A 22772-nucleotide genomic window follows, 5' to 3' on the forward strand; every position below is an offset into this window, starting at 1 on the left:
TCACCCAAATCACAATAATAAAAAAAATAGATTTACAGCTCAGGGGGCAGGAGTGTATGGAGGGATGGACACAGGGAAGAGGTAACTATGGGGAGGAAGTGGGAGGGGAGCTGTTGCATTGTTGTGAACTGTGGTCAATGACATGATACAGAGTATATGTGAACTGCTGTATGCAAAGTGAGTTTGTAAATCTTCACCCAAATCACAATAATAAAAAAAATAGATTTATAGCCTTGGGGCAATTTTACTCTGTTCTAAGGGGTTGTTGAGTAGGAATCAACTCAAGGACAGTGGGTTTGTTTTTTTTGCTTTACCTATCTATTTATTGAAATTAGGCTGAAGGCTACATCATTTCCTAAAAAGAAAATTTCATCGAGAATTTGAAAGCCTCTAAATTGAAATTAAATATTAAACACATTTTTAAATTGTAAGCTTAGTAACAGGATAAAAGAAAGCATACAATTTAATAAGAACAGTTTTTAACACAAATCACAGGGCTTCAAGTTTCCTAAGGTGACCAAGCCTCCTGACAGCTCTAGAATTCTCAGTTTAGATCACAATTTAATGTTTAGACATTCATCTACCTAGAGATATTGTCTGATTGTGAACATTTTATCCTATATCTCATCCCTCTCTAGTCAACTCTCTAGGTTACAAATACCCATCACAGAATGCCCTACTGCAATAGAAGCTTCCTTTTCATTTCAAGGCAGCTCCAAAAAAAGCAACCAAACTGTTTAGGGTCAACAGGGTAACCTGGTCGCCAGCTCAGGAAACCATCTGAGCAAACCTGCCCTGTCTGTTCCCACACCCCCCCCTTCACACACACACACCTACACACATACACCCATTTTTCCTCTTTTCAATACCCTTTAAGCTCCTTCTCAACCTCTTTAGGAGAAAGTCTCCATTTTTTCCCCCAGTCCTCCAATCCTTTCACTGTATGTGAATCAGAACAACAATACTGCAGAGTGAGGAGGACTGCTCTCTCCAGCCAACAGCAGCATCTCGGCTCTTCTGGCAGTCTCGATGAGTCAGCTAAGCCTAGGTCAGATGACATACAGCTGCAACAGCTCAGTTGTAATGGTAATGAACTCAGACCCACCCCAGCTGTCAGCAATTCTATTTTAAGCAACACAGACCTCATAGAATGACTAGAGTGTCCCAGCAGTATTAGAAATATACTAGTTTGTAGTTTGTGAAGCATCTTTATCTCTTTCCTGGTATGTATGTATATATATGTATATGTATATGTATATATGTATGTGTGTGTGTGTATGTATGTGTGTGTGTGTGTGTATATATATATATATATATATATATATATATATATCCCCAAACTCACTACCATCAAGTCAATTAGACTCACAGCGACCTCTCCTTGAGTTTCCAAGGTGGTATCACTACAGAAGATTCCCCAATCTTCCTTCCAAGGAGTGCCTGGTGGGTTTGAACTGCCAGCCTACTCGTTAGCAGTCAAATGCCTTATGCACAACGCCACCAGAGCTGTTTTATTATTGTTAACCAACAAAACTAACAGCCACAACAGTAATTTTTGTAGTTTGGACTCTTCAAAGTACATTCCTATTTGGTATCTTATCTCAACCTCTGGTAGCGTAGTGCCTAAAGCACTTGACTGCTAACCAGAAGACTGGAGGTTCAAACCCACCAGCCAGTCCTCGGAAGGAAGATGGGGCAATCTACTTCTGTAGTGATACTGCCTTGGAAACTCAAGGAGGGGTCACTATGAGTCGGGTCCGACTCAATGGCACATAACAACAACATTTCAACCTAATTTTTACCACATAAGCTCCCTAAAAAAGTAAGTCAGCCAGTTTCCAGGAGTTCAGATGCTATCTATTACCCATGGATAGCACAGTTAATGCGCTTGATTGTTAATCAGGAAGTTGGAGCTTTGACTCCAACCAGAGGCTTTGAAGAAAGGCCTGGTAATCTATTTCTGAAAAATCAGCCACTGAAAACTCTGTAAAGTACATCTACTCTGACACACATGGCAGTCACCACGAATCAGTGTCGTATCAGTGGCAACTGGTTTTGAGTTTTTGCTCCCACCCAGTGGAAAGGAGGATGAGGTGCCCTCCTTGTATCTTCTGGTGGAAGCAGAAAGAAACCTAATAGCCGATCAGAGTCTTTGTCCTTGATAAGACTTCAGTACCCTTTGCAGCTTTGAGGACTCCACTAAGAACTCCATTGTTCTTTCAAGGCAAAAAGCTGCAACTCTCACACTCAGACTATGTCTCCCATTCCTTAGGTACAAATAGATTTCAGGCACCAGAAAACCTCATCAAAATTCCCAGGATTCTTCTAGACAAGGAGTCAAAAGCAACCTTGGGAAATTCTCTTATGCCCTCTCAGGATGCTCTAGGTATATCATTAGATTCTGGAAATAGATCAGGTACAAAAAGAAAACTCCTGCCATCTGTGCCAAGCTGCACAGCCTGCTTGATGCAAGGAAACCGCAAGCTTAGAGTCCCCTTTAGGCCTTCAGTTTCTGATGAATAATTCAAAAATACTGCTTTGTATACAGTTTCATGATGCAATCCAGTACAGAAATAGAGCATGCATAAACTGCACCAGTAAAATGGCTATGACCATCCATGCAGTACGATGACTTAATAAAACCATTATCGATTAAATGCTCTGATTAATGCCTAGACTTATAGCTAAAGGCTTTCCTGTCTCCCTCAGGAACATCTGACCATCATGCCCTTGGAGCATCCCACTCCAGCTACTCCTTGTAATTCTTCTATCACAGCACCTGTGATTCCTTAGTTCCCTTACTACTCACACATCTATTTCTCTCCATTGGTCTCCAGCTCCTCAAAGATTGAGACCATATATATGCGTGGATGCCAATGGCCCAATACAGTGCCCAACCCTTAGTGAGTACTCTGAATGAACAGAGGTTTTCCTGAGGGACAGACACTGGTGCCACAAGAAGATGTCCAGCAGCTGCCCTGCTATCGCTCCCAGGTCACTCTTTCAATCCACTGTGACCTACCTTCCAGGGGCATGCAAACACAGTGTGTTCAGTCACCAATGGCTACCCCAGGATCTGGGCTTAATCAGCTCAGTGTTTGATGCTACTAGGTGACCACCTCAGTGATAAGCATTACCTAAGGGTGCTCATCACTGCTGATAACTTTGACTTCTTTTTACAAGAAAGAAGACACTAGCATTTTTTGAGCACCTCCACTGTATCAGTGTACTAGGCACTTTATACACACTGCTGTGCTTAAACCTCACTAAAACCATATGCTGTAAAAATTATCCCCACATTAGAGGTGCAGACAACAAAGATGAACCCTTTTGCACATACAGTACTGCGTTGCCAGGGAAGGCAAACACAGGTATACGGGTGGATAGATGGGTGGACAGGCTGAACTAGTAGGTGTCTATGAAGCAGGGAGTGTACCCAAGAACATGTACAGGGTTGGCAGACAATGGTGCTATAAGTTTATGTGTACGATCTGAATTCCCAGGTGTATAGTAGAGCTGACAAGAGGCAAGACTGTAGTCACTGCGTGGTCATAGCCAGCTACCCAGAGGGACCAAGTAGGTGAACCTGTGGGCTCAGGACCATAGTCACAGAAGACATCAAGCTCAATTGGCATAACATACTACACAAAACATTGTTCCACCTCATACTTTGATGAGTAGAGACTGGGATCTTAAAAGCTAGCAAGCTGCCATCTAGCTGCAACAATGGGTCTCTCCTTGTCCAGAGCAAAGAAGAATGAAGAAAACCAAAATTCATGGAAACAATTAGTGCTAGCGACTGGTACACCATCCGATCTGCAGCCTATATGACTATGAAACCAGAAGAACTAAATGATGCCCAACTACCACTGTCAACCACTTGGAAGAGGATCTATGTAGGAGATCCTGGATAGAGAGGGAGAATAATGTGGAACAAAACTCAAAATCACTTGGAGAAAAAAAAGGGGAGGACCCGGTTTGCTGTTCCAATAGAGCCTGGTGGAACCACTGAGACTATAGCCCCTAGCTGCCATTCAGGTCTGGAATTGAACCCACACCTGTGGTTTCCAGCCAAACAAAATACAGGCATATGAGTTGAATATTTACCTGAGGTAGATACAGTCCTTGGAGAGAACAATCATGGGAGAAAGAAGGGCTGCTTATGCACAGGGAGACAGCTCAGGGGGCAGGAGTGTATGGAGGGATGGACACAGGGAAGAGGTGACTGTCAGGAGGAAGTGGGAGGGGAGCCTCCCACTTGTGGTAAATTGTGGTCAATGTCATAAGACAAAGTGTATGTGTATTGCTGTATGGAAAGTGAATTTGCTCTGTAAATTTTCACCCAAATCACAATTTAAAAATTTTTTTAAAATTATCCCCACTTTAGACATAAGGAAACTAAAGCTTAGAAAAGTTGTCTCAGAACTGAAACACAAACAAAGTCTATATATACTCTTTCTGCTTCAACCACGCATGTCCTCCTGTCCTCTAGGCTACTGGCCACCAGTCATGGCTTCCAACAGTCTCCTAGACAAGTCAAAATGCATTTTTACTAGTGAATGATTAATCATGCTCTTCTTTTCAAACTCATTCTGCCCATTTTCATAGACTCTTCTTAGATCTACTAACAAAACAAGCAGTCAGAAAAGCTTAAGAAAATGATTCACCAATGAAACTAGCACGATTCTAACTTCCAGCCTGTCAGGCTCAGGCAGTCTTGCACCACAGCCAGTCAGTTTTGTCCGACAGCCACACAAATGTGTATTTTCAGTTTCATGGTACCAGGACATTGATGTTGTTACTAGCACGCTCCCTACTAAAACTTCTGAAAGGAATCCACACATAAAAGTTCAGGTCACCAAAGCTTTTCCTGGGAAGAAGTCTATTTTTTTTAAGTGAGTTTCATGAAATGTTAATACTACAGGATCTTCACAAGCATTACCCCAAAAACAGGTACAGAAAATGCTGGATTAAACAATATTACAGACATTAGTTAACTGTAAACCTTCTCAGAATCTTAATGTATCAATGTTTCCCAAATGCTTTTAGCTACAGAACCTTTAATTAAAGGAGAAAATTAATATGAAATGCACAAAGTAAGTTCTCAATAAATGACACCTAGTACTGTTATAAGCAAATCTTTTGTTGATGATCCTCTTAAGAGACTAGTGTTTGACAGGACAAATGTTCTTTAGAACACAGTTTGGAAAACACTAACCACGACCCCTTAAAAGACCTCATTGGCTAGTTAGTTAGTCCTCCAGGTACCAATTAGTTCACCAGAATGACATCTTACAGGCCTCCGTGGAAAAGGAAAGACAGCTTCCAAAGACTCAAGCACTAAAAACTCTGGACCATTTGCAAATTCAGAGACTCAGAGGGAAAAACAAAAAACACCTGTAAATATAAAGTTGTTCTCTCATTTTAGAGGGGAAATTCCTTTTTTGGGGAAAGTGCCCAAACCATGAATTCTGACCAAGGACTCAAGGAACAAATAAATAAATAAAGATGACCAAAAGTGCTAATGCTTTCCAAGGTGGATATGACACACATGATAATATGATTCAGCCATGAACTATAAGTTGGACACGCAAAATCAGATTTGGTTGGGCTGAGATAAAATTAGTTATTATCTTCCAAGGCAGCAGGTAGAGAATGAAATAGTATATATATCACAAATTCAAAGACTGAGGCATTCAATCAAGATACCCTGTATTTTAGCCTCTACCTATTTACCCAAATTCAATTTTTCTCTACTCCCCTTCATACAATTATGTCCATCTAACCAGCTTAAATATTCTCCATTCATATCACAAATTGTCATTTCTCTGTTCATTGCCTCTCTCTGCAATGTCTGTTCTCTAATCTATACTCCTAGCTGATCTCCAAACTCTCTTCATCCTTTAAGGACCAGTGCAAATGACATTTCATCACTGTAGGTACATATGAACTTCTCAGAGTATGTAATCACCATCTTACCCTCAATGTATTAGTTATTTTTCTTAATTTGACAAATATTTGAGAACCTATTGTGTGCCAGGCTGTGCAGATACTTTGTTTATTTATATATTTATCTACACAGTACACTATTAACTTTTTGAACACATTATTTTCTGTGTGATTCATAGTAACTAGTATTGTTACTTGCCCATAGCAGACATTCAAATATGGTTTGAAGGAATGAAGACACACTATTTTAAAATGATAGCTGCATGTGGGTTGTAAAAATGTACGATAGTAGGTAGTAGGTGTGATTCACTATAGATGGAGTAGTGATCAGGGAAGGCTTCATGGAAGAGATGGCATCTGAGTAGGGATTTGAAAATAAGAGTAGGAATTAGACATTAAGATATGAACAAAAATATTTCATTTTGATTAGAATATGGGGTTCAGAAGGAAAGCAAAAAAAGTTGGAAAAAACTTGAAACCAGATTGAGAAGGTTTTAAATCCTAGATAAAAGGATCTAGATAGCTTTTATAACTAAAGAGGAGTGATTGAAATACAGTAAGGAGCTGTGGTGGTGCAGTGGTTACAGCATACAGCTGCTAACTCAAAGGTCAGTGATTCAAATCCACCAGCTGTTCTGCGGGAGAAAGATGAGGCAGTCTGCTTCTGGAAAGATTTGCGGCTTTGGAAATCCTATACGGGTTAGATGAATTGGAATTGACTCAATGGCAGTGGATTTGGTAGAGATCTCAATGATATATAAATTGGGGCAGGAGAGACCAGAATAATAGACAGAACAAATTTAAAAATAGTTAAAGCAGCCTCTATTTCTAGCTTCCTTGCTTCCAATATTCTTTATAGTTTTTGTGTTTCAAGTTTTAAGTAGTTAGTTGAGCAACTACTTAAGCACATTTCAGGATTTTTAAAATATAGTTTTTATATACATAGCAAAATCACTTTGTCATATTTCAGAATATATAGAAATTGTGGTTGTCCTATATATTACAAGGAAGAAAAAGTGGGAAATTTCTCTGATACTCTTTTCAAGGTGTTTGATTTCTACATCCAAAGGGATACAAGTGATAGGCTCTTCCCACATCTCTGACTGAAGTGTTCTAGAAGTTAGGAACCAAAAACATCTCCTTCCTCACTCCCTTCTCAAGATCATTTCTTTTTAGCCTCTCTTTTTCTGCTGGGAGCTCTGGTGGCATAGTGCCTAAGGCACTTGACTGCTATCCAGAAGGCTGGTGGTTCAAACCCATCAGCCACTCCTCGGAAGGAAGGTTGGGCAATCTACTTCCATAGTGATACCGCCTCGGAAATCCAAGGAGAGGTCACTATGAGTCGGATCTGACTCCATGGCAGTGAGTTAGGTTTGGTTTGGTTTCCTTGCTAGACACTTCTAGCTTTCCTGTTCTATCAGTTTGCTGTCTTGAATCTTTAGGTTCAGTCTATTCATACATTCAAAAGGCAGAATCAACTTGAAGAGAGTCACCCCTGGGCACAATGTCTGCTTGCTGCACTGGTAACCTGTATAAGAGAAAAGTTGTTCTCTGCGATGCGTGGGACCTTAGCTATGAATGCTTCTTGCAGGAGGACGGGAAAATTTTAGATCTAGAATCTTTGCAACAGTTCCTGCTCTTGCCCATTCTCTGGGACTGAGAAATCAATTAATCAGGTTATAAATACAGTTCCTTCTCTCATCTTTCAGGATCACACCTATAGAGAGAATAGTCTGAGAGGAGTGACTTAATGAAAGGTAATCCCTCACCAAATATATCTCCCTTGATATTACCAGAAATACACTAATTAGGGATTCATTTGAGTTAAAAAGCAAACATGATCCTGGAAAGGACAGGTGAGAGAGAATCTCACTCTCATTCTCTGCATTAGGAAAACAATCTGATTAATATAATCCACATAAAGGGACTGGGGGCGTTGATTTTGGGGAAAGGGAGAAGACATAAGGTAGAAATCTATAAAGTCATTCTAGAACATGGTGCACTTCCAAGGAAAAATCCAGGGAGGGCCAGAGAGAAATAAACAACAGAATGAGGGCACTGGGATTCTGAAAGGTAGGGAATTAAGGCTGGCCAAGCCAACAGGGGAGAGTTCTAGTGGCACAGTGGTTAAACCATTTGGCTGCTAAGCAAAAGCTCAGCAGTTCAAACCTACCAGCTGCTCTGCGGGAGAAAGATGAGGCCGTCTGCTTCGGTAAAGATTTATAGCTTTGGGAACACCATGGGCAGTTCTACTCTGTCCTAGAGGGTCACTATGAGTCGGAATTGACTTGATGGCAGTACTTTTTTTTTTTTTTAAGCCAAGTGGGAGGAACGAGGAAGAGCCATAGCTCAGTAAGTTTGGCGAGTGAGCTCTAAAGGCTGATTTGCCAAGGTCTTCATTTATTCCCAAGGGTTCGACCCAGCTCTCACTTTCTGTGGGAGCATCCACAATGAGATAGAACATACTGGAACCTGGATAGGGAAGTGAGTCCAAATGAGGCTGGGAGTGCTGGATGTGGAGCTAATGGCAAGAAAGTAGTTTCAAAAGTAGAGCCAAAGAGTTGGAACCCAAAATGAGATCAAATTAATTAACATTACAGAAGTTTGGACACTTTTATGTTTCCCATCTTAAGTTTTATTCAAACTGCTTATGCTGGAAATTCTGAATATACCTGGGTCAAAGAAATGAATGATTGGCCAGCTACCATTCAGAATTCACCAGGCTCCAATAAATTTGCTTCATGTGAGCTCAGAAAATGAAAACTGTCAATAAGGCAGAAATTTGCAGAAACACAATGAAAGTTAGTTTCTCCATAAACATTTCCAAAATAGAAAATTCAACTCATTATTTTCAAGAGTCCTTTAAGCCAAGAGTAATATATTTTTTTAGAGTAAAAACAATGAACACCTTCATCTGCAACTACCACCGCTTACTCCCCCATCTCAGGAGATGTTCTGTCCAGGAGAGGACCTGCCATGACAAGGCATATTATTTATTTTCCTTATCCATCAGGGCCAGGGACATGATCCTTCCAAGGTGCACAAACTTCATCTGCTCACCTCTAGTCTCCTCCCCTCAATTCAACAGCTTCTCCACCTACTCTTAATATGTACTTTTACCCTTTCTGCCAATAAATACGTATTTCTAATCCTCTCTTACAGTGCATGACCAATGACCCCGTAATTCCTAGCTCATTCCCATTTCTCTGCCATTGATATACCAATGGCAGAGGTTCCCTGAAGATCACTGACCACTTACCTCTGAGATATATGACCCTGCCAAATTGGGTATAGTCTTTCTAACCTTACAGTACTTCAAAAAGTCTTGGAGGATTTATTTTGGCTTTCTAATTATTTACTCAGATGAAACATCACAACCATTCTAGCCAGCCCCCAGTTCCTGTCATCACTCACAGCCTCCCCACACTGTTTAGACAGAGATTAAAGTTAAGAAAGGTTTGCTACTCTTTACCCAGCTTCCTCCACCTGTATAGCTACCCTATTCAACATCATCACTATTGTTATCAAAATTCAGCGGTGGCCCCAGAATTTGAAATTTACAGTGGTCCCTGTCATTCTTGCTAACAATCCTTGCATCTTTCTCTTCCTCAAATAATTACTCCACTAGGACTCATTATCCTCACTCTAGCAACTCTTCAACTGCTTTAAATGCCAAAGTCTCTTCCTTACAGGTGGCCAAGTCCCAGCACCATTCCTTTTTAACCAATTGTAAACCTTCTTCAAAGTCACCTTGCTTCCCAATGGATGTGATCATATAGCTGAACTCTAACCTTACGCCCCTGACCCCTACAGCACAATGTAGGACTGGTAACAGCCAGCTACCACTGCACAAGTGCTAGACCAAATACTTTACCAAATACTTTCACATTCGTTTTTCTCTCAGCTAAGCCTCTCAACAGACCTGAGAAGAACCACTATTTTTCCCATTTCACAGATGAGAAACCAAGATTCAGAAAGAATCAGGTGACTTATTAAGAACCAACCAGATATGTAAATGCTAGAATCAAGACTCAAATTGGAAATTTCTATGCCAAACCCCAACTCCTTCCCCATGCAAATTTCTGAGAAAAAAACAGCTGCCAAGCAAGGCCCACAACTGTTCTACAGACGCTTATCCACAAGTCTTACATGGGCTGCTGCAGGCAGCCTTGGTCCCTTGCCCACTGCATGTCACTACTTTTCTCTGTTTTCCACTCCTGGTCAAGCCTTGACACACAAACTCACTGCTGGCACTTCCCACAGTTCCCTACTTCTGTTCCTTCTCCACTGACACCTTCTCTGCCAGGAGAAAGGAAACAGTCTTCTTTCCTTATCCAGTGACTTACTCACTCACACTCTTTGGCTCAGAAGACACAAACTCTTAACCACAAACTGTGTATGAGTGTACATTTATTTATGGCTTCAGCTCCATGTTCTCTATCCTTCTCCTCTCCTGCCCTGTTGAAGCATTCATTTTAGAGTGTAAGCTCCTGGCCTAGAAGGCTCTAATGGATATTATCCAGCATAATGTCTTGCATTCAAAGGCACATAAACAGTGGCGATTATAATCTTTTTAAAAATAAATTACCCTGTCCTGGATCTGAATTAATGACAGAAACCAGCTGGCAAAACTGCTAAGAGCATTATTTACTTCATTTCAGAGTTTCTGAATAAGAAGTCACTTAAGAGAGCTGTAAAGTGAAAGACAAGGGCACATCTGTTTACTTAAAGTCCCAAAGGTACAAAATGAAATATTGAGAAATTTGTTATTAGCTTCCCTACACTGAGGACAGTCCAGCTCTAGTGTATATCATGGTCAGCCCAAGTTAAAGGATCCTGGTTACCAGCATTTCCGTTACAAGAAGGAGGAGATCAGCTATCCAATCACATATGGGCTCTGGCAAAGCAACAGCTGGCTGCACGTTACTTACCGGTTTATCCTTGATGGTGGGGCTTGACACACACAGGTACAGTTTCCCATCTTCTTCGAGGCAGGCGTCTATCAAAGCTTGTACTGAACTCTCTTCCTGGAACAGCAAGAAGGCATAGCCTTGGGGGGAAAAACAAAACAAAACAAGGGGAGGGGAATGAGTAAATTACATTTGAAGTACCAATTAAAACTCTATCTATTGTTTCATTTTGACAAATCTTAGTAAAATCTAAGAACTTCAGGTAGGACACAGGAGAGGAAAGGGGAAGCAAAAGTCACTGAGACCCACGTGCCAGACACTGTGGTATACCCACTCCTGTCAAGTCAATTCAGATTCACAGTGATGACCTCAAGGGTGGAGTAAAATGGCCCTATAGGGTTTCCAAGGCTGTAATTCTTATGGAAGCAGATTGCCACATCTTTCTCCTGTGGAGCAACTGGTGGGTTCCAATCACCAATTTCAATTAGCAATCCAGGGCTTAACCACTATGCCACGAGGCTCCTTTTGATAATGTGGTAGTTCTTCATAATACATTACACCTTGTTTAATCTTCATAATCACTCAGGGTAACAACTTCAGAACACCTCTATGGAATTTCCACTGAATAGATGTGGTCATCCTTAGTGAGGACACACAGACTCACTATTGGCCTGTACCACACTTCAAACCAAAAAACCAAACTCACTGTTGTAGAGTCAGATCCGACTCACAGCAACCCCTCCTAGGATTTCTGAGGTGGTATCACTAGGGAACTAGATCGTCCAGTCTTCCTTCCAAGGAGTGGCTGGCGGGTTTGAACCACCAGCCTTCTGGTTAGCAGTCAAATGCCTTAGGCACTACGCCACCAGAGCTCCTGTTACTGGTCAGGAAATAAGCATCATCTTCCCTCCAACTTCCAGCAAGCTCTAAGCTTGGCACATGCTACAGGATGGACCAACTCTGAAAACAGTATGCTAAAGCAAAGAAGTAAGTCACAAAATACCACATATTATATGATTCCATTGATATGGAATGTCCCCAGTAGGCAAGTCTGTAGAGACAAAAAGTAGATTTGTGGTTGCTGAGGGGTGAGGTCTTTGGGGGAAGTGGACATGGGGTTTCTTTTTGAAGTGATGAAAACTTCTAAAATTGACTGGTTATGGTTGCACATTTCTGTGAATATACTGTAAACCACTGAATTATATACTTTAAATGGATGAACTGTATGGTATGTGAATTATATCTCAGTGAAGCTGTTAAACAAACAACAACCAAAAAAAAAAATAGGTTGGTGTGTTTTCAGTTATTATTTTTGATTATGACACTCTGTTTCTCCAAGGATACTCTCCTGTCTCATTGCTGCAGCCAGTTTCAATCAATTCAGTTCAATTTAGTAAGATTTCTTGAGTAGCTGTTAAAATCTATGCATATGAGAAATTGAGAGGAGTAAGGCCATACTCCTATTTTTAAGAGACTTACGAAGTAGCAGAAATAGTCATTTAGAGAATTATATAAAGTTGAGGTAGATTAACTGGGGGCAACAAGTGCCTTGAGAGCCCAGAAGAATAAGAACTCTGATTAAGGCGAGTAAGAAAAGACTTCAAAGGGAAAACCAACCAAAAACCAAACTTACTGCCATTGAGTCGAGTAGGATCTGACCCATGGCAACCCTGTATTTGCATAGCTCAGGGGACAGGAAAGCAAAGGGAAGAAGGACACTGGGAAAAGGTAACTCAGGGAAGACGTGGGAAGAGAGCTGTTACATTGTGAGGAGTTGGAGTCAATGTCATGAAACAAAATGTGTATGAACTGCTGTATGGAAAATGAATTTGCTCTGTAAACTTCCAACCAAATCACAATTTATTATTATTATTTTTCTAAAAAAGACAAGACTTCAAAGAAGACAACAGATATTTAAGAGGCCAACTCTTAACAGCACTTGCTCCATATTGGCATTCATGATTGGCTGCTGAGCAAAGACCCATCATGACCTAGCCCAAGTATTCAATTGTTCAATCTCTTTACAACCTTGTAGGATTTGCTAAATCTCTCAGCTGTCACTTCCATTCCCCGTTCTGCTACTGACCTCAAAAGGAACCATCACCGATACTGGTTTCCTCTGGTGCACCACATGCCAGAAAGATGTAAATGATGGGGCAGGATATAAACTCCAGTGGACAGAAGACTCAGACATCAAACAAAAGTGTTTAATTCAAAATCAACTGGCCAACAAGCAAAGCTTTCTAGAGTTCTGAGCAGCGAGTAATGACAGTGGTAATGAAGAATGGCTACTGTTTTTTGGCCTTGTCCCAATTCTTCACCCACTATACAAAGCATCCGAGCAAAAAAAAAAAAAAAAAAACAACAACAACAAAAAACCAGCTACTCCCCAGACACACCAGAGAGTGACCAATGCAACAGGCAGAAGAAGGCCATTGAGCACTAAGCTCAATGTGGGCATGTAGCTACAGGAAGGAGGCTGGCTGCCTAAGAGTTGGGACCAAGGGCTGTTTTCTAGGATTTGTTCACAAGCTAGATGGATCAGGGGATTGACTAGGCAGTACAAAGAAAATCTAACTGCAAAATTAGAAAGAATAATACATCATTTCTTCATATCCTGTCTCTTTTGCAAACAGTATCAAACTACCACCAAATACTAAGAAAGCTATTAAAAATTCAGTGTTTTCATTTAATCTGAGAAATTAATTCAACTCACTAAAGATAAGATTAGAGAAGAGTCGGTTGAAAAACAGACTTCCTCCTATCACTAAGAGGAGCTCTCAGAAGAGTTCCATCAAACCTCCTGCCTTAGCGGGTTAAATACTGGTAGAGCTTCTACAGGGGTCATAAGGCACATACTAGGTATTTTGCTCTTGGAGATGACATTTCTGTGTTACACCATACACAGGCACATCAAAAAGGCCTGGGACAGGGCATGCTCAATGAACTGGGCTTCTCTACCTCCTTGCCTGAGGAGGTCCACCAGGATGATTGCACCTTTCCTCCACATCACTGCTCATCATCTGCAATGTTCTCCATCAAATTCACCTCCAAGTTGACCTTGGGCATGGGGGCAGAAGTGTCTCCCCACAGCAGCCAAAGAGCTACAACTAAAGCATGTATATTTTCAGAGTATAGCCATGATGTCAACTGGCAGTAACAAGTAAGAACTTACTACAAATATTATTATGAAGAGAAATCTCTACAAGCTATTTCTTTTCCTTTCTAAGGGAACAGCCCATAATGCTTTACCAATTTCTTCAGGATGGCTCACTTACAACAAATAATTCTGTGTCAAACAATCATCTCTATGTCCTGGTCAGCAAACTGCCACTCTCTGCAGGGACAATATTTTCATAGCACTACAGATAAGGAGTGTGGCTGAACTCTCCTCTGGGCTGTAGTCCAAACATTTTTTTTTTTTAACTCTACTGCCTACACTTCAGAAATTCCAACCAAAACAAAATTCACCTGAAATACCCAAATTACCCACTAAAACAACTATATGATACTTTACTTATTAAAACACCTTCTGATACGCCAGTGTCAAGCAAAGCCAGATGGCAACAGAAATCAGAGGATTTAAAAAAAAAAGTTAGGAAGGAAGTGATCTTCAAACATATTTTTCTTTCCATCTTGAGAAATTTAGGTCAAAGCAAACCAAGTAGAAAAAGATTCCTTAAGAATAACAAGGCTCCTAGCTGGCCTTCAGGTCCGGAATTGAACCCACACCTGTGATTTCCAGCCAAGCAAAAGACAGGCATAGGAGTTGAACATTTACCTGAGGTAAATACACTCCTTGGAGAGAACAATCATGGGAGAAAGAAGGGCTGTTTATGCACAGGGAGACAGCTCAGGGGGAAGGGGTGCATGGAGGGATGGAAAAAGGGAAGAGGTAACTATCGGGAGGAAGTGGGAGGGGAGCTGTTACATTGTGGTGAATTGTGATCAGTGTCATGAGACAAAGTGTATGTGAACTGCTTTATGGAAAGGAAATTTGCTCTGTAAATTTTCACCCAAATCACACATATACACACACACACACACAACACAAAAGAATAACAAGGCTCTTAGTCCAAACAATGGGGGGGGGGGTTACTAAGAAGGGAGGGGAGAAGAGTGGGTTAGGGTTGGGGATGGTAATTGGGGAGTGAAACCAAATGCACACCAAATGTTGAATGTAAGACAAACTGCTCTGTAAACCTGCACCTAAAGCACACACACACAAATTAATTTTAAAAAAAGGATGATACTTGCATGTAAGCTTTCTTATCTATGAATTTGATTTAGGTTAGTAAAGGGAGCACTAAAAGAATTTGCTATAGTAAGGGGGTATACACTTACACAAGGTTGAGTACTACTGTCTCTTCTTGTCATTCAGCTCTTGGTCTTCACTTTTTTTTTTAAATAGAGTGATTGCTCAGTACACCCTCTAGTTATAAGCTAAGGCTGGAACTAGTAGCAAGGCTCCAGCGGCTGTTTCTTGACCCTCCCTTCCCTGCTTTGGCTGATTTCTTTTAAGCATTTGGCTCTGGAAGCTGCCACTGTGTGAGGCACCCTGAAGCAGATGCAAGGCTGTTCTAAACTAACCTGGAAAAGGGATGTGATGTACTTGAAAAAGAACACAGACAATGTTTCTGGCACCATGGCTGCTGCACAATGGCCCCAGATGGCCAAGAGCTCTGGGTCCTCTGCATGTAAGTAGCCCACGTTCTGGAGTTTCTTTCTTCCTGTTGGAACTAATAGCAAGTGTCCCTTCCTAGCCTCTACCCTCCACTCTGCAATTCTGGGTCTGCTCACTTTTTCCCAAGGTGCCCTAATTAAAGTACAACAATGGCTGTTGTGTACAGGACCTTTCAGAAATCTGAAGATACCTGCTTGCACAGTGGTTAAAGCACTCAGCTGTAATTAAAAAAAAAAAAAAAGGTGACAGTTCAAATTCGCTAGCTGCTTCGCAGGAGAAAGATGAGGCAGTCTGCTTCCCTGAAGGTTACAGCCTTGGAAGTCCTAAGGGGCAGGTTCTACTCTTATCCTACAGGGCCTCCATGAGTGGGAATCAACTCGATGGCAATTGGTTGGTTTGTTCCCCAGAAATCTGAAACTTTCAACAAATTCAAAAGACTGTGGCAAGCTGAAGGAACTTTAATCATACCTCTTACACAAGAGTTTATTCTGATGCCTATTGTTTTCTCACATCATGTGTCTTTTGTTTCATCCCATCCATTTTATGTGATAAGGCCAACAATAAAGAAGGGAGAAACATGTAGGGAGACTGGTTGAGCATATTCATACGACAGACACAAGAATGGCCTGGCATGAATATTACTTAAAAAAAAAAACGAACAAGGTCGGTCAGTGTAAGGTGGAAGTTGTATCAATGATTTGCTAAGATGGAAATTCCACATGGGACTAAGAAAAGAGTTCTGGACTAGGAGTTAGAAGGTCTAAGATCTGGTTCAAGTTCTAACATGTACTAGTTGTGTGATAAAAACTAATAGCTAACATTTATTGAGAACTTACTATGTATGAGGCACTATACTAAATATTTAATGTGTATTAAACCATTTCATCTTTACATATACCCTGTGAGGTAGGCACTATTTTAAATTTTGCTTTACAATTACGGAAACTTGAATGTAACATTTCTGAATCTTGGCTTTTTTCTCTGTAAAATGAAGAAATTGAGTACTTGTTTTGATTATCTCACAGAGATATAGATTCTGAGATAATGTACGTAAAGATATCTTGTAAACTAGGGTGTTGTGAAAGTTTTGAGTTTTCTTTTACTGCATTTTAAATTATCTATGTAATTTGTGAGTCGTTGCAAATGCTATTATAAAAATTAGAATTCAAATTAGTCATATGTATTTTCTATGTTGCATTCACAACCATTTGGTGAATAAAGAGAAGTAACCTGGATACTCAGGAGCTCTGGTGATACAGTGGTTAAGGCATTTATTTGTTTGCTGACCAACAGGTCGGCGATTCAAACCCACCAGCCACTCTATGGGAGAAAGATGTGGCAGTCTGCTTCTGTAAAGATTTACAGCCTTGGAAACCTTATGGGGCAATTCTGCTCTGTCCTCTAGGGTTGCTACAAGTAAGAATGAACTCAATGGCAGTGGGTTTGGTGTTTGGTTTAATCTTGATATTGAAGAAAACCCCTGATTAAAGTTATTTGAATGACAGGCTGGATATTACTGTAAACAAACAATGTTGTTGTTAGGTGCCATTGAGTCGATTCCAACTAATAGTGACCCTATGCACAACAGAACAAAAACCGCCTGGTCCTGCACCATCTTCACAATCCTCGCTATGCTTAAGCCCATCGCTGCAGCCACTGTGGCAATCCATCCCACTGAGGATCTTGCCCCTTTTCTCTGTCTACTTTGTTGTTGTTGTTTGCCGTCGAGTCGGCCCCGACTCATAGTGACCCCTCCTTGGGTTTCCGAGGCAGTATCACTATGGAAGTAGGATTGCCCAACCTTCCTTCCAAGGAGTGGCTGGTGGGTTTGAAACCGTCAGCCTTCTGGTAAGCAGTCAAGTGCCTTAGGTACTATGCTACCAAAGCTCCTGACTGTCTACTTTAGCAAGCATGATATCCTTCTCCAGCAACTGGTCCCTTCTGACAACATGACCAAAGTAGGTGAGACAAAGTCTGGCCATTCTCTCCTCTAAGGAGCATTCTGGCTGCATTTTTTTTCTAGGACAGATTTATTTGTTCTTCTGGCAGTCCATGGTATTTTCGGTATTCTTTGCCAACAGCACAATTCAAAGGCATCAATTCTTCTTCGGTCTTCCTTATTTAGTTTCATCTAACTAGCCATTTCCACCAAGAAAGAGAATTATAAGATGTGGTGTTATCTACTGATATTAATAATTCTTTAAGGAGCTCTGCTGGCACAGTGGTTAAGGCATTTGGCTGCTAACCAAAAAACTGGTGGTTCAAACCCACCAACCACTCCAGGGAATAAAGACGAAGCAGTCTGCTTCCATAAAGATTTATAGCCTTGGAAATCCAACAGGTGTCACTAAGAGTCAAAAGTGACTCAATGCCAGTGATTTGGTTTTAATTAATATGCTCTTTAAATAAAAGCTGGGAGCTCTGGTGGCATAGTGCCTAAGGCATTTGACTGCTAGCTGTTCAAATTCACCAGCCACTCCCTAGAAGGGCAGTTGGGCAATCTACTTCCATAGTGATACCGTCTGGGAAACCCAAGGAGGGGTTGCTATGAGTCAATCCAACTCCGCAGCAGTGGTTGCATTTTGCATTTAAATAAAAGCTGATTAAGTAAAGCAGAGCTTCTCTAAATCTTCACTGTGACAGCAGGTTCTTAGTTAGTTTGACAGGTATGGCCAAAAAAAATTATAAACTCCCTCTGTGCTCCCTTGCCCTGTGAGCCAGTAACAGATAACAGGATTATAAAACTCCTCATGTTTCAGAATGGGATCCAGTTCTCCAAGCAGCTGAGGAGTGGGGCGGGACTTCAGAGAGATGGTGATATGGGAGGTCATCAGCTCAGAATCAGTGTCTCAAGAAGAGATGTGGGCTCTTAGGGAACAAGAGGAACTCTTGGCCACTGTCACCATCATGAATCATGACCCCTGGGTTACAGGCAGAATGGATGGCAGGAAATTGCCTGCTTTCCCACTGTGCCAAATAGGTTGAGGGGAGGAAGGGTAGATTAGTGATGGATTTTTGGACAAGCTTGGATTGACCAATGTAATTCTCTGGGGAAAAGAGAAACAGGAAGTAAGAGGGAAGCTTCACTAGGAAAATTCCATTTTATTTGGCCAGATTTTTTAATTTAAAGAATTTTTTCTTTTAGAAGACTTTCCAGAAATACTTGGGATTTTAAAGTAAGTGCATAAGCCCTAATTCTTCCTTGAGATTTTAAACACAACTTACAAATCTTATTCTATGAATAGATCTAACAAGACATTTTAACAATCATTGTTAAAGAGAACTTTGATTAAAGTTTGTACCATTTACCTACTTAATTAAACCCCTTTACAAATTAATAAATAAATAAGAATGTTTCTTTTAATATCTGAGAACATATTAAATATATTCACTGCTGTTGAGTCAGACCCAACTCATAGCGACCCTTCCTTGGGTTTCCAAGGCGGTATCAGTATGGAAGTAGATTGCCCAATCTTCCTTCCGAGGAGTGCTGATGGGTTTGAACTGCCAGCCTTCTGATTGGCAGTCAGATGCCATAGGCACCATGCCACCAGAGCTCCTGTATTAAATATAACAACTTGTAAAATGATCTTGGCTACCTGTGAAAAACATAGCTTCTTGAGCTCTTAAGATGTAATTTTTCATGTTATAATTTCTATACTTGATCCCTACTACAAATAATAATGATTGTCAACTCTACCATTACAATTACCAGGCACTTTGCTAATAAACATTTTATATCTGTTAGCTCATTTCATCTTCACAGTAACTCTATGAAGTAAATAGAGTTGTTATTGTTACTATTTTACAGATAAATAATTGAAGCTCTGAGAAGTTAAGCATCCTGTCAGATTAAAACATAGGGAGATTCAATGTGGGGGTAAAGGCTAGGTCATCTTCCAGAACTCTCACTTTTAACCATTAATTTATACTGCCTCACCAAAAATGACAAAATTTTCATCATCTCTAATAAATAGGGATTTGCCTTTAAAATGTCCTTGTGACAGTGACTATCTACTATCTGACAGTGTTCTAGTAGCAGGAAATGGTTGCCTATGCTTTAGTGTTAAAATTAAAAACCTATGTAGTTACATTTGATCTGATTGCATACTGCCTAAGACATTTGACTGCTAACCAGAAGGCTGGCAGTTCAAACCCACCAGCCACTCCTCGGAAGGAAGTTGGGCAACCTACTTCCATACTGATACCACCTTGGAAACACAAGGAAGGATCGCTATGAGTCAGATCTGACTTGACAGCAGTAAGTGTTTTTTTTTCAAAAAAAAAAAGGCCCCAAAAACTGTATTAAAAAGTTAAAATTACGAATTTCAAAATAACTTGGGAAATTTTACATTCAGTCAATCAAATATTTTATATTTAGCAAAGATGCTTATTGATTTTCAGTGTATTTTTAACTTGGGTATTTAAAATGAAGGCTCTTAAGGGTGTTAAAGTGCAGATCTCACTAAATTAAATAAGATTTTAATAAAATGAATATTATTATCATCACAGGAATAATTGACTTTGGCAAGAATCTTCAATGGATTCTAATTGGGTGAATTTTGGAGACAAGAGAATATTCACACAATCTTAAAGTATCATTTCACAGGGTAATCAGCGTTTGTGAAGGGAAAAAAAAAAATTCTTTAGAAGTGAAGAATCTGGTAGATACCACCTTAACCAAATAGTCAAATTTAACATCACCAATTGGAGGACAAACTGACATCATATGCAGGGGTGTAGGGACGGTAATGAGTGCAAGGGCACTCTCTAAGTTGCTTCCCCACCCATTAGAGCATCCTGGGACCATCTCTAAATGGCACCCCTCTCCCCAGTTTCAAGATGAATAGTCGCTGATAGTGGCAATGTGTCAACAGAAATGTCTTCCCCACTCTTGTCTGGCTGCCTCAGGCAAGAGCCTTTCATATTTGTGGCACCTTGGAATGTCATTCTATACCTGGTCAGGGGCCCCCTTGGACTTGCACCTGAGGGCAAGTTCCCTCCTCTGCCCTTCCCTTGGTACGCCTACTGTGCTTGAGGATGGACACTGGGCCATACTGGGTTAAAAAAACCTGCTTAGTGGGCCCCCTTTCAAGTGGCTCCCACGGCATACCTGCCATACCTTAACTCCTGTGATCATATGCTTCCTCTATTGTGTTCTTCTCGGTGTAGCACACATGTAGTATTCCTGCTAACAATGTTTAACCTGAATCTCATCATAATCAAGTGATTCTGAATTTAAAAATACTCTGTGAAACTACTGGCAAGGTTTCTTCAAATGATACAAAAGACAAAAAGCCCGGGGAAATGCCTAATTGAAGGAGATTAAGGGATATGACAACTAAATACAAGGCTACACTTTGATTGGCTCTTGGATTAAAAATAAAGAGCTCTAAGAACATAACTGGAATAATCTGAATATTCCTTGTTCTCAGGAGATACATGCTGAAGGACTTAGAACCGAGAGGCCTCAATGTCTACAACTTACTCTCAAATGGTTCTGTGAAAATACATACATAGAGAAAGCAAACGTGGCAAAATACTAACACTGGTGAAGTGAGACCAAGGATATATAGGTATTCATTATACTGTCCTTACAACTTTTTGGTAGGATTAAAACTTTTTCAGAATAAAAATTTGTAAGGAAAAAAATAAAACACTTCATGGTCTTTCTGGAGAAGAGGGAAATATATGTTCACATTCTCTAAATAGGTGGGTGGGTCTTTAAAAAACCCCAAAGTTCTTAAAATCAACTAACGTTTACCAGTGAGTTATATCTTTCAAGCAACTACTACAAACGAGAGAAACAATTCCAGCTTGTGGGTCTGTGTCCTGCACCAGTACTGCATTCAAAAAATAGTGGCAAACCAAGGAATGACCAGTTCTGATTAAGGGAGATCAGCCCTAGAAGGAAGGATTCATGGTCTGGACAGATACCTCTCTCCTCGCACAGAATTCATGCTCCCTGACTACCAGTGACCTTCACAGAGAGACCTGAAGGGTACACCTCTGGCCAGAGCTGCCTGAGTTCAGATTTTTTTTGGCACAGGCAGTCTGTTCCAAACATTCTGACCCTGACTTTCAGGTCAGATACCTGGTTTGCCTCAGAAGACATGTCTTTGGATTTAATTCAAAAGAACCAAAAATATTAAGGAGGTGTAAGACATGGTACTAGGCACTGAAGCTGCAAAGATAAATAAGGCAAGGAAGAGCCCAGACTGGAAAAAATGACTAATAAACAACATGAAAAGTGCTATGCTGGAAGTTCACAGACACCAAGTCCCATAGAACACTGGTGAGAAACAAATAGGAGCAGAAGTTTCCGAACAACAGGGAAAGCCATGGAGAGCAAAAGCCGTATCTGACCTGGAGGATGAATACTTTTGCAGGATGTAAGGGCATTCCAAGTTCAGGAAAGAGCACAAGCCAAGACATGAAAGAGTCAAAACGTCTGTTTATTTGAAGAATAGTAAGAAGAGCTCATTGATTACAGTATAGGGTTGGGGATGGCAGGTGGGAAGAGGTAAAGTAGCTCATCAATCCTCGGCTGGCTGCCTAGGGAGCACTAGTTCCTGAATTGGATTTCGTATTCATTTTTCTCTTGGATAAGAACATCTGATCTCCAACATTTATTGAACACTTACTATGTGCCCTTGGCACTGCAGGGGAATGCTGACATGAGCAAATCCTTATTCTCAAGGAATTCATAAACTAAATAAGGTCATGAGGAATGGGAGCATAGAGAACTCTAGTCTAGGAATAATGTACTAAGAATCCTAAAAAGTATTGTTTAAAATGTGTTTTACTGTGGTACATACACACAATGGAATACTACACAACACTAAAGAGTAATGTAGAATTTGCAAAACACCCCAGAACGTGGATGAACTTGGAGGACATTATGCTGAGTGAAATAAGTCAATCACAGAAGGACAATATTGTATTAGTTCATTATTGTAAAAAGTCATGGAAGGGTTTATATATGGAAGGAAACTTTCTTTGTTGGTTACCAGAGGTAGAAGGGAAGGGGAGGGAAAACTGCAAAAATAAATAAATAAATAAAATTAAATGTGTTTTTAAAGCTAAGAGTTCAAAGAAGAAAGACTATTGTCTGTAAGGAAGACATGGAGAAAGAAACTGGGGAAGACTTTCTATAGGTAATGGCACAGAAGCCAAACCTTAATGGTACGATATAGGTGAAAATATGGAGAAGGACATTCCTGGGAAAG

At 40.5% G+C, this 22772-nt stretch overlaps 1 protein-coding gene across 1 annotated transcript in view; it reads right to left on the minus strand.

Annotated features, from left to right (window-relative positions):
• The window catches only part of CPEB3 (cytoplasmic polyadenylation element binding protein 3), a 223698-nt gene that overhangs the window by 51014 nt on the left and 149912 nt on the right, over positions 1-22772 (minus strand). The window contains exon 6 of the mRNA XM_007951261.2: positions 10881-10999. Within this exon, the coding sequence (XP_007949452.1) occupies positions 10881-10999 (119 nt within the window). The remainder of the gene's footprint in view (positions 1-10880; positions 11000-22772) is intronic.

Source organism: Orycteropus afer, unplaced genomic scaffold (assembly GCF_000298275.1).
Source record: "Orycteropus afer afer isolate SDZICR_OR568_19922 unplaced genomic scaffold, OryAfe1.0 scaffold00293, whole genome shotgun sequence".
In the NCBI taxonomy this organism is placed as follows: Eukaryota; Metazoa; Chordata; class Mammalia; order Tubulidentata; family Orycteropodidae; genus Orycteropus; species Orycteropus afer.